At 38.1% G+C, this 12864-nt stretch overlaps 1 protein-coding gene across 2 annotated transcripts; it reads left to right on the top strand.

Moving 5' to 3' along the window:
- The first annotated feature begins 450 nt into the window (after positions 1–450).
- On the top strand, positions 451–12557 carry rac2 (Rac family small GTPase 2). 2 transcript variants are annotated; one of them, XM_026171853.1, is made up of 7 exons: positions 454–568; positions 6714–6785; positions 8758–8875; positions 9550–9612; positions 10244–10403; positions 10710–10843; positions 12040–12557. In XM_026171853.1, the coding sequence occupies exons 1-6, from the start codon at positions 534–536 to the stop codon at positions 10838–10840; spliced, it is 579 nt and encodes a 192-aa protein (XP_026027638.1). In that variant the 5' UTR covers positions 454–533; the 3' UTR covers positions 10841–10843; positions 12040–12557. The 2 variants fall into 2 exon arrangements, with proteins under 2 accessions (XP_026027639.1, XP_026027638.1); XM_026171854.1 differs by lacking the exon at positions 12040–12557 and having other exon boundaries at positions 451–568; positions 10244–10407; positions 10710–10770.
- The last annotated feature ends 307 nt before the right edge of the window (positions 12558–12864 follow it).

The raw sequence follows: 12864 nt of genomic DNA, 5'->3' as shown, positions 1-12864 counted from the left end.
CAAGGGAAATATGTGAGTGCATGTCTTTAATTAATGAGGTTTATGGAATTCAATCTTTTATAGTAAATTGAAATTTGAGGTAGATTAATTTTAACTTCCATATGTTCCGGACATGCTGGTCTGCATTTACTGAATGGTAAATGCCCAAAAGAAGAGGAAGTTTAAAATAAAGCTCTTATTGTTCGCAGAACCTTCCTCTTTGTAGCCATTTCACAGCTTCTTCTCTCTTGCAACAGAGACTGCTTTTCAACACCCTTCACATTAATTTTTTTATGGGTGTCTTTTTTATGGGTATTGGTATCTTTTCAGCTTAAGGTCTGTTGTTTGAAAGAAAAAAAGAACAAAACAGGAAGAAGGCGATGAGTGCAAAAATGAAGGGAGAGAGGCTGAGTAAGAAAAAAAAGAAGCAGCAAAAGAAGGGGGAGGGAGGTGTGCAACAATTTCCTGTAGTTGCATGCTCTTCAGCGTCTCTCGGCCTTCCTCTCTGAGTCTGTTTCAGAGTGAAGAGCACAGACGAAGCTGAGCGGAACAGGATGCAGGCTATCAAATGTGTGGTCGTGGGAGATGGGTATGCTATTATTTTACTAATTTTAACCAGTGTGTTATAAATTAAAGGGGCCTTCAAGCTTTGAATTACACAGTGGTCGCCCAGCTGACGCATAAATGGGGATTGGCCCCAGGCTCTGAATTTCAGGGTAATCAGATAGAGCTGTCAAAGGTTGTCACATGGTAGGAGCAACAGTTTGATCCACTTCAGCGAGATTACTGTGCGGTTCAGCGTAAAAGTGTAAAAGAAACTTCTGTACTTGTGTTTTATGTCCAGTGTTAACATGTAGATCTTAAGGTGTGTATTTGACAGCGGTGATTCACACTGAGCGCGCTGGATGAGCCATGCAGGCCACAACATGCAGGAAAATGCTTTAAAGCAGCAGAACTCCTCTTCAAAGATGAAAATCCGATAGATGCCACAAAGATCAGTTGAGAAAATACAAACAAAGTGAGAAAAAAGTATGACTAAAAAAAGAAGAGGCAATAAAGAAACAGAAGCTCAAACGTGTAAATGATTAACCTCATTGTGTTTTTGACATCTGAAAAGTTGTTGAATTTATTTGCCCTAAAGGGTGAAATGTGCTCGCGTAAGAAGTTTGGATGAGCCACCGTCTGCCATCAAATGCGTTTATCGTTGAAGGTGGGGCAAAATGGCTGGCTGTTAAAGTGAAGGGAATTGTAAAGCGGAAGTTCTACAGTTGTTTCTCAAAAATAGTTCAGTAAACACTTTAACACATGCAGTTCACCATCCAGAGGTAGCACACGGGTACTGCAGCGTGTGTGCAGAGCTTCCTGGTGTGTGACACTGATTTAAAAAAAATGCAGAGAGAGAAGCCGTAACAGTGACGTGTGTAAATATTTGGAAAGGGAAACATGTGGTGTTGGCTCTATTTCATTTACCACGCTACATTTACATAAAACCCTTTTTTTAAATTGAAAGCCTTTGATTGTCAGCTAATGAAAAAGACCTTGCATGAAAAATAACAGTTCAAGTGATTTAAACAAATCCAAAACATGATTTAAGTTTTGACATTTAAAAAAATTAATTGTGTGTTTTCTCAAATATTCTTTGTAGTGTTCAAAACAAGCATCAATTATTGGCTGTTGACAGGAGACCAACAGTAGTCAGGTTTTATGTTAACCATACTTTGATAATTTTTTTGTTGTGTTTAAATAACTTGTTTTGTTGTTTTTCTTAAGAAGCTGTTTTTTAGTAGCTGCCAATCAAAAGCTTCCATTAAAAAAAGGTTTTATGTAATTTAAGTGTGCTAAAGTCAATAAAGACAGTTCACTAAAAAGAAGTGACAAAATGTGTAAAACAAACAAACAAGCATTAGTAATAATAAGTCACTGACGTGAAAATATGCTGCTACAATAAACACTGCAGAGGTAAACATGCTGAACTTTTTGTAGATCTTGTTTCATTACTTCTGACTCCGCTCCAGAACTTGACCTAGATTTCAGTTCCGCCTTTATTACTTGTTTCTTTACAACTAGTGCTGTGTACAAACTAGTACTGCAAATTTTACAATCCAGATACCAAGTAAATACAGGGTCAGTACTGCGGATACCAATACTCGCACTTTTAACCTATAAGGAAAGCCTATATAGGTAAGTGCAGTGTATCACGACTTATGAGACATGCCATTATTAATTTGCAAATTCTAAAAACATTTGAATGATTTTTACTTTCCACAATAATTAGAAAAAACAAGAAAACACACCTTTTAGTTTCTCGTGAATTTTCAAACTGGGTTTTTTGGAGACCCAGAATTTACTGTTCATGTCTCAAAAGCACGTTGGGTCAGCTTCTGTTATTAAATATTCTATAGGGTACAAATAAAATAGACTTGCAGTCAACACAAACAGGTTTAGACCTTTTTTAATAGGTTGTTTAAGGAATATTATGTCATGTGCAAAAGAAATAATTTATTTAACAGATTCAGTGGACTACAGACTGAACTTAAAGCACTTAATCAATCTGATACCAATATCTGTGTCTGTATCAATATTTGGATTAATTCGTTCACCTCTATTAAAAACACAACACTAAGACAAAGGCAGTCAGTTCACTTCAGTGGGTTACACAAGCAGGAGGAAGAGCTTGGAGATGTGCCCAGTTTTACACCTGCGCCCATATGAATAAAAGGAAATATTGTGAAAAGGTTTTCAAAATGTTGCCTTTTAAAATATTTGAAAGCTACATTGCAAATACCCAGCCAGCCCTTTTGAAAGTCTGTATCGTTTCATGTGACAGCCAGAAAGCTAATGATGGTGGTGGTAATTTCCACATTTATTTCTCATTTTTGATCACCTCTGCTAGGCGCTAACAGTGTATATATAGATACATACACACAGTAGTTAAACTTAACTGCTGATGGAGAAGAGGAAGTCGGTTTCATGTTGTAGGGAAGTCCGCTTCAAGAGTCGTGGTATTTACAGTTTAACAGCACAAGCATTTAAATGCAATCAGAGCTCATCAGCTGTGTTGCAAAATCCATCTTCTTTAACCCATTTTACTCCACAAATAAGAGTTTTAAATAAGAAATAATTATTTGAAATAATAATAAATAATTTCAAATAAGAACAACAGAAGTAATGTGAATGATTTAAGCGTATGGTTTAATTAGCAGCCAAGTTAATGAACATCCTACAGTCTGATGACTGACTCATTAAAACCTTACAAAACAAACAGGTGCGTTTAAAGGCAAATGGGGCAGTGGGTTATAAATGTTAAATTAAATATAACACTAGAAAGAAAAGAAATTTGGAGAGCCACACCACAGCTATTTGTATTGTACATAATTTGACAGGTTTTCAAGATAGTCCTTGAAAAGTAGAGATGACAGCAGCTAACTTGCTGTTTTTCAAAGAAAGCATCATTAATGTGCCTGAGCTGAAATAAAATGAAGTTTCTGTCTATTGTGATTCTTATAGCGAAGTCGCTTTTTCTCGGAAAAAGCTAGCGTTCTGTTGCTTTCTGCTGGCAGGGCAGTTAAGGACAGAAACACGTCCCTGTGCAAGTGTATATAAACATTTCTGAAACTTACATGGGTGTATAAGCAGTAGCTGGTTGTGGTGGTTGAAGCTGACCTCTGTCAGGAAATTGTCTGCTGCTGCTGTTTTCATGCCTGAAGTCAAAATGTCGGATGTTAGAAAGTGGCTCGTGGTGCTGTCACATTCCTAAAACTCAGAGAAAGACAATTTACCACTGGTTGCTGCACATACAACATTTTTAAGGACTTGTGAGCATCCCGGTGAAGGTGGAAGCCCAGATTTGTACTTCTTGTCTCTTGCATGCCTTCTTTCCTGTCTTCCTTCTCTCACCCCAACCGGTCGCAGCAGATGGCCCCGCCCCTCCCTGAGCCTGGTTCTGCTGGAGGTTTCTTCCTGTTAAAAGGGAGTTTTTCCTTCCCACTGTCACCAAAGTGCTTGCTCATAGGGGGTCACATGATTGCTGGGTTTTTCTCTGTATGTATTATTGTAGGATCTACCTTACAATATAAAGCACCTTGAAGCGACTGTTGTTGTGATTTCATGCTGTATAAATAAAATTGAATTTAATTGACTTCTCCTGCTAAAGTGAGTGCTGAGTTAGCAGTTATATGTGTATGTGTTAGTCCCCATAGGGAAATAGTTCCTCTGCATTTAACCCATTCACGCAGTGAAGCAGTGGGCAGCCACCAATGCAGCGCCCGGGGAGCAGTGTGTAGGGACAGTACCTTGCTCAGGGGTACCTTAGGGTAGCCGTTCAGTGGAGTTGAACCCCCGACCTTCCGATCATGGGGCCACCACTCTACCTACTGAGCTATATGACAATTAAAGCACAACAGTTATACAGCTACAGATATAATTTGTAAAATAAAGTAAACCTAATGAGTAACAAAAAAGTCAAGCCCCCTTTGAGAAATTAAAGTTTACTCAGTTTTATTTTTTCTTACATGCAGTTGTAGAGCTATGCAGCTAGCTAACTGACACCATTTGGCCTCAGTCTGGTTGAAACCATTCATCACCATATATTCACTTTTTATTCTTTTTAGACGGGACCAAAAGAAATGAAATGTCACAATAGGTTAAAACGATAGGATAAAACATGTTCATGGAAAAGCAGATTATGAAGCAGACAGAGAGAGATGTGAGGCAGAAATCTTTTTTCTTTCCTTTTTTTTGAAAGCTCGGTGTGGCCAGTTCCTGTTTTCAGCTCAAACCGATGCTTCTGAAACAGCGCGGTTCCTTTTTGACTCACACACGACCACAAAGCACACGCATGTAATGCTATACTTATGAGACCCTTTAGTGGCATTATTTAATGTGTGACCCACATCCCTGACTCAACCTCTGCATTCGACCTAAACCCTGTTTTAACCTTAACAGTGAGACTAAATCTTAAACCCACACGAGCCTTTGGAAAAAGTTACAAACTGACAACATTTCATCAGACTCGACCTCTAAAACTCAGAGTTGTCCTCACAAAGACAGAAATGCTCACAGGCACTCTGACGCTTATCTGCGTTGCTCATATCACTACTGAGTCATCTCGTCAGCAGGGCTGGTCTTTTTTAAAATGCTAACTTTTGGAATGACTGTCATTTTGTAGTTTCTGTGTCATGCTTTTTTTTTCTAGTCAGAACATATTTGGATTTTATAATTAATAAAAAATTTAATTCACTAGCCACAAAGTATAAAAGTTTGTTGTTGTTGTTGTTGTTATTAATGTTGGTGCTGAAAAACACTAAAATATATACTCAGTACACTTGTACTATAACACTAAGCAGCCATGAAAGTAAAGAAACGTGCTAACAAGTGCACCCACAGATCCCTCAATGGAAGCGTCAGTTGATAATAATGATGTGTCATCCCTTCCATATTTTTGTATAACTACTTTTAATAATATACAATATAATAATAATACTTAAAAGAATTAAATATGAAAACCAAAAATTATTTTGTATATGAGAAATATGCCAACATGTTTATTTGATTTACATATTAAACATAAAAAGGTTTTTGGGGGGAGAGAATGGGGGAAGCTCAATTTCTTCTGTCTGATAATAGTTCAAAGTTCCACAAAATTATTAATCTTATTGTGGGATTTTAAAATATTTCTATTGTGTTAATGTGGTTTGAGTAAAAGGTGGGAGTATGTGAGAGTTTCGAGCAAAACCATCGAGAAGACCAGTATAAACCTGCTTTATTTGACAAACGCTTGTACGTCACAAATGTCTTTTATGGCACAGAGTCACAGGCAGACTGAGAAAAAAGGACGAGCTGATGGTTTCCTTGCAGACTGGATTTGCTTGGTTATTTATGTAAGCAAAAAAAAAAGAAGGTTATTTATCAATAAGTGTGATAAAGACTGATCCAATCAGGGGTTCTGATCTCCGTCTGTCAGATAAGAGACTCTACAGAATTCTGTTTATTTATTTATTAACCTTTATTTAACCAGGAAAAGTCCCATTGAGATTAAAAACCTCTTTTTCAAGGGAGTCCTGGCCAAGAGGCGACAACACGTTGAAATTTGATGAAACAAAAAGACTGAAGCCACTCCTCCTAGCTTATGACCAATCAGATGTATCCAGAGTGTAATCAACATGAAATATGAGTGCTGCAGTGAAACCAGGCCTCGAGTTCTTTGTGCTGCTGTTGAAAATGCTGGCAGCAAATCTGTGGAAACTGAATAAGAAGCAGGCTAGCTGATACTTGCTGGATCACCTTGCAGGCAGCCATGCAGTTTCATCACTGTGGATGTTGGGACAAGCTGAACACAGATCACTGAATTTCTGCAAATTAGAAACACAAAAACACTGTTTACAGATGTCAGCGTGCCCATGAAATCTGTATTTGTTGAATGTTTTGTTTTTGACCGTGACAGTATTTTCGAACAATGACGTCAACAAAGGAACTGGGGGAGTTGCTCACAGAGTAAATATAATGCACTTCCAGAAAACATTTAAACTTGGAGTGTGACTGATGTGTATAGGCGTGCATATTGCATCATCTCCTGTCAGTACTATATATTTTTTTTCTTTATATATATATATATATATATATATATATATATATATATATGGAATAGCAACATTTACTGTCTCTTGTGTTTTTTTCTTGTCATTCTCTATGTCTCTTTCCTGACTTCTCTTTGTCTTTTTACTTGTGTTATACAGAGCTGTGGGTAAAACATGTCTTCTCATCAGTTACACAACCAATGCCTTCCCCGGAGAGTACATTCCTACTGTGTGAGTACTACAAACAAACATCTACACACACAGAAATACAGACATAAACACTTTCGCGGTCTCTCTGTGAGGCACCTACAGGTACATGCGCATGTCTTCATTGATCAGTTGTGCACTGTGTCAGGACACACGGACAAATATTATAGAGAAGATGCACACATGTGCTGCAGTCCATCTGGAGATGTCTGACTGTAACACAGGCAGGTTTGGGCTGGCAGCAGCCTGCAGGTTATTAAAACATATTTGTGGTTCAAAGCGTGTTTGATCAAACGTCAGCTGCTTTCTGCACACGGTGAAAGAAAAGAGGAAAGAAGTGAGATGGGCTTTTCTTTTTTTAAAACAATAAATATCGCTGTGCACCTGAGGTCCTGACAGCGCTGGAATTGAACAAGTCAAGTACTAGAGTGTTGTATGTCCATGCAACACAATAGTTTTGCTACATTTTGAATGGACATTTGAACAGCTTAATGTAAAATTCAGTTAAATATGAATCTAATATGTGAAGTATATTTAAATGCATTGTTTTTATATAAACTAACCTTCTCCATAGTAAATGTTTAAAAAAGATAACAATATTACTCGATTAGCAACTGTTTTTCAAATCCAATCTGATCCATTTTCCTGTATACATTTATTTATTATTATTATTATTTATTATTGTAAATATTCTTGAGGTTTGGGCAATTGGTTTAAAACACTATACAACCTTTTTGGCCATTAAGTCTCATTAATCACTTTGCTTGTTGTTTCTACAGTTTTACAAACCAAAATTAAAAGTTTTAATTGGCAAATTAATAATTAGCACAATCTATAATGTAAACAGTCAGAAATTTAAGCCCAACTTGGAATATGCAGGACATTAGAATATTGAAAGAAATATTGAAAGAAATAAAATGAATATTTCTACAATGATCAGCACTTTTACTTCAGCAAAAAATTGAATGCTTCTTCCACCAGTGGGTGCTGGTGCCTACTTCAAACTTTCACATAAAATAAAAAAAATAAAACCATATAAAGGAACACAGTCCATAAATATTACATGTAAGCCATATTAGAATGAAGGCAATAAAAGATCTAGGGAAGCACAATAAATGATTATTAGACAGGTTATATTAAACCTCAGATCTTCAGTGATGTAATGCTGCACTCTGCAACATGAAGGACCAGAACTTCATAAAAATGACTATGAGTCATCACATTTACTTCTTCAGGTGCAACTATTTAGCAACATGTGAACCCACCGTATATTAAACTGGAAACCCAGAAATATAAACACCAACATTGAGAAATTAAACTGTTATGCTTCTTTGTGACCACACGAGGGCAGCCCTGCCTTATTATGTGTCATTGTCGTGTTGAGGCTGTGTGCAGGCAGTAGTGATGGCAAGGAGGACCCAATGTGCAGACACTCGGACCCAGAAAGTAAACTCAAACTCAGTTTTATTGCTAGATGGCAAACAGAGAACTGGCAAAACTGAGAATACAAAAACTAAACTGAAAATAACAACAACCTGAACTGGCAGACGGACAGATAGAAAACACAGCATGAAATGAGGGTAGATCGTGACACAAGAACACTAAAACTCTAAAAAGAAAACACACAGAGAACCTAAACTAAGAATAATCCTATAAGCCATTAGGCAAAGCTAGAATATAATGAAATAAACAAAATCAAAGAGCCAAAAACACAAAACACTGGGTCGACGACCCAGGCACCCTAACAGCTATGCTCTTATACTAGACATGGTTAATATGACTTGTGTGTCAAACTAACCAAAGTAATGTTGTTGGTTGATGTTTTCGTGAACAGTGATATTTCAAGTATGGTTGTAGTTTTTTCCCCCATTATAGGAGTTTAACTGGTTAAACAATCAGTGAACTGAAGGATTGTTTAATTAATAAATAACCAATGAAATGAAAGGCTGCCTGAGACTGGTTGACCAATCGTTGACCTTCTCTTCTCTCCCCACAGATTCGACAATTATTCAGCTAATGTGATGGTGGACAGCAAGCCGGTCAACCTGGGCCTCTGGGATACAGCTGGACAGGAAGATTATGACAGGCTCCGCCCACTGTCCTACCCACAGACGGTACAGAATCACACATACACACACAAAGCACTCGTACAGCTCATTAGAACAAGGGGGTTTTAACATTATGTGTTATAAACAATGTGTATCATATGTACCACTTACTTTCATGCTTTTAGCCATGAGATAACTACGATAAACACACAACATGTGGTAGAGTAGCTGAAGTAGTTGTTTTACATTTAACCTGATCTTCTCCACAGTAGAAACGAAACATAATTTCGTCCTTTCGAAATAAATATTTCAAGTCAGCACTTGTGAAACTGCATTCTCAAGGACATTTCAAAAAACCTTTGTCCCTAATAAAATAGCCAACTTTAATAGATCCAAAACGTCCAAAACAGGAGTTACGCTTAGTTTTCAGTAAGGACACAGGGGTCTGAATCCAGTGTTAGACCATTTTTATTAGTTTCTTTATTAGTTATCATGAGTTATGGAAAACATGTTGTTTATTGTAAATATAAATGTTATAATAAATATAAACAAATGCAAGCAAGATATGCTTTCTTCCAGATGTAATGTGGAAAGCATTTCAATTTTGTGAGAACTCAACTTTTAGAGCTTGGCAAGAAGTAATGGACATAAAGTTACACAGACAGAACTTATATAACATGTCAGCTAATTAAAACTGCAGCAGCTATTCTAATTCTTTGTCTCCTTGTCTCTCCATCCAGGATGTTTTCCTAATCTGCTTCTCCCTGGTTAGCCCGGCATCCTATGAGAACGTCAGAGCTAAGGTGAGTTTTGGCTGTTTTTTATGAGGCCTGTCTCTCAGCTGCCAAGGAACAAAATGTAAAAAGGAACAAAAGGAACAGAAATATGCAAATTTCTAACTGTGTTTTATTAAAACTTCCACAGTTGGTTAAATATTAGCATGGTAAGACGCTGAAAATAAAGTGACTGAAAGAAACAGCAGTAGATCTCATCAGGTAATACCCCAAAACTCCATGGAAATAGCTGCTTTGTGAGCAAGCTACTCCACAACACAGATTTACCAGTCATAGCCCACAACAATCACTGGCTTGTGGTTTACCTGAGAAAATAAGAGGGAGGAGAAAAATAGTAATTTATTATAGAGAAAAATAATAGGTACTTGGATAAAGAAATGGAGGAAAAACCCAAACAGATCTGAAAATAAATATGAATGAATGATTGATGCTGTGTGTGAGAGTTGGATGATGTATTTCTCTCATTTCATAGCATTGTTTTTCGTGTTAAGCCTTCATCCACCTTTCTGTAACACCTGGCATCAGAGCTTCATCTCCCTCCGCCTTTGATTCTGTTTTTTGCCTCTAACACGTTCCTTGATTTTGCGTGTTCCCCTTTCTTGCCTCTTATTTAGTTTTCCTTTACTCTGTATTCTGCCAGTGGTACCCTGAGGTCCGTCACCACTGCCCCTCCACGCCCATCATCCTGGTTGGCACTAAGCTGGATCTGAGGGATGAAAAGGATACCATTGAGAAACTGAAGGACAAGAAGCTGGCGCCTATCACCTATCCACAGGGCCTAGCTCTGGCTAAGGAGATAGGTCAGTCACTCTTACTTTATTTGCTTGAAAAGCACTTTAAGATTTGAAGCTCTCCTCACCAGTGAAGATATGAAACTAGCAGATGAAGATGCTAGAGAACTTTGTAGCCTGACTGCCTCTGCAAATTTTTGTTATTCCCCTCATTTCCTGGCATCACAGTAAAAGTATAGTAGCTGTAGTTGACTATAGTGTTCTTTGAAAGTTGAACTTATTCTTCTCCACTACCAGCAAACCTTTCTTCTCTTACTTTGTCTTTGTAGTTCTTTCTCTTCTTTTATTAACATATATGTGTCTTCGCATGTATAGATGCAGTCAAATACCTGGAGTGCTCAGCCTTGACCCAGCGTGGTCTGAAGACTGTGTTTGATGAGGCCATTCGTGCCGTCCTCTGCCCTCAGCCCGCCAAGGTCAAGAAGAAGCCCTGCTCGCTGCTGTAAACGGTACGACTGAATAAAACACAGAGGAAGAGGAGGAGGAGAGATTAGACGTTTGAGAGAAGAGAGAAACAAAGTTAACTCGCTCATTAAATCAACACATAAAGTAGAGTAGAGGTTTGAGGGCTTCTTTTCTTTTCTTTGAACATAAGTCTGAAGCTATTCAATCAAGCCTTTTATTTGTCACATGCAATGTTTACATCTGCAGTGAAATTGGACCCCCCGAACATACATACGTATCAGCTCCAGCCTTGAGACCACAGCTGACACCGATACGGTAGCTGCATGAAATGATGGTGGTTTTCCTTTAGTGCGAACAACTGCATGTCAATTTCACAGTTGGTCTAACAGTCCGTCACTGGTCTCTCAGTCTCCCGTTGGAGAGCTTCTCTGAGATGTTATCAATCTTGTGCTCAGAGAGCAGAGACTGCCGTGAGCTTCTCCAAGATCGTATCCGTGCTGCGTTCAATGAGCCCATTTTGAGAAGTCACGACCCGTCCCATCATTTCCATCATAGCGGGCAGCCTTGTGGGGTTTTGAAAAGCCAATTCTGCTATCTTTGATAAGCCAGGGCCAAGCCAACTCCGAACAACAAGAACCCTGTTATCGTGGTTCCGAAAAGGTAGATGTCTACAATGTTCTCGATTGACAGTCCCGCCAGGCACACGACCCTCCAGTTCCTCCACCTGTCCATTGTGTATCCGGCAGGAAAGGACACTCGGACTTACTCAAGCCCAGGCTTCTCGTTGAGAAGAGCGTGTCAATTGCATTCAGGGACCAGTTGTTCAAATCCATAATTCCTCTTTTAGGTTGTAACAGACCGTGAGAGTCATCCAGGGCAAAAGTAGAAAAGTAGACGAGACTAGACAAGGACATTGAGAAGCCAAGCAGGAAAGAGAAGGAAGAGGGAGAGGAGAAAAGTGCGACTGCCTTCGTCCAGAGCCAAACGAGAAAGGAAACTGTAGACACTTATCACTAAGAGGTGATTCAGAAGTTTGTTCTTGCACATATAATGGACAGAAACATTAAAGAGAAAAGAAAAGACATAAATGAACACAACACAAGACAGAAAAGTTTCACATGCTTTGTACTCAATTTCATTTTTTTGCAGAGGAAAAATAAATTTGTCCTGAATATTGTTGGAGTAATTTTGTCCCACAGGCATCAATTTAACCCCATGATTTATGTGACCTTTGTTTTAGATTCTCACAGGAGCACAGAAGAAGAGAAAAGGACTGCAGACCCTGAAGAATATATGCAAATCTGCCATGTCTCTAATGTATATCTACAACTTTAAACAAAACAAAAAACCAAACAATGTATGGTGTGCAGGTTTGCTATTGTTTTAGAAATGCCAACGAGCTCTTCAGTCCAAATCCAGACGCTGCCCAGACAGGATTTCTTTGTAAAATATATCAGTTTAGAGATTATAGACCCTTTGAGTTTAAGTGTAAGTCTGAGAGCAGCATGCTGCCTTCATCTAAAGTACTGCCAACAATATATATGTGTTTCATGAAACCTAAAATAAAAATAACTTTTGTAACTGAAATAAACACAGTGTTTCAGTGTGATTTGTTCACTGTGCTGTTTTCAGGGTGATGAATGTAAGGAGCAGAAATGGTCGTTTGTGAGGAAGCAAGCAACAAGCAAACTTGTGTCTGAATAAGATTTATTAACAAATGTATTATTTGTTGTGCTATTAAAATAAAAATAAAACATTTGATTGCACAAAAGATTCACATTATTTCTCCACAACATGTGACCTTTTGGATTGAATGCCTATACTCAACTATGGGGGATATAAAATTCTCATTTTGATACAGCTGCTGATATCGCCTATACTCTATCCTTATTTACATATTGTGGAGAACAGCATCTTTTTCTGGTGGTGGGTTGAAAATGTTCAGACTCAAACAGCACTTTCAGTTTTGCAGTTTAATGTTTGACCAGCTTTTTTGCCAAAACACCTTCATGTTTCAATCATTTTAGTAATCCTGCGAACAGTTAATCATGTCACATGGTGCTCA

The sequence above is a fragment of the Astatotilapia calliptera genome, chromosome 6 (genome assembly GCF_900246225.1).
Source record: "Astatotilapia calliptera chromosome 6, fAstCal1.2, whole genome shotgun sequence".
NCBI lineage: Eukaryota > Metazoa > Chordata > Actinopteri > Cichliformes > Cichlidae > Astatotilapia > Astatotilapia calliptera.
The sequence above is the reverse complement of the archived record's forward strand: the minus strand, read 5'-3'. Positions and strand labels throughout refer to the sequence as shown.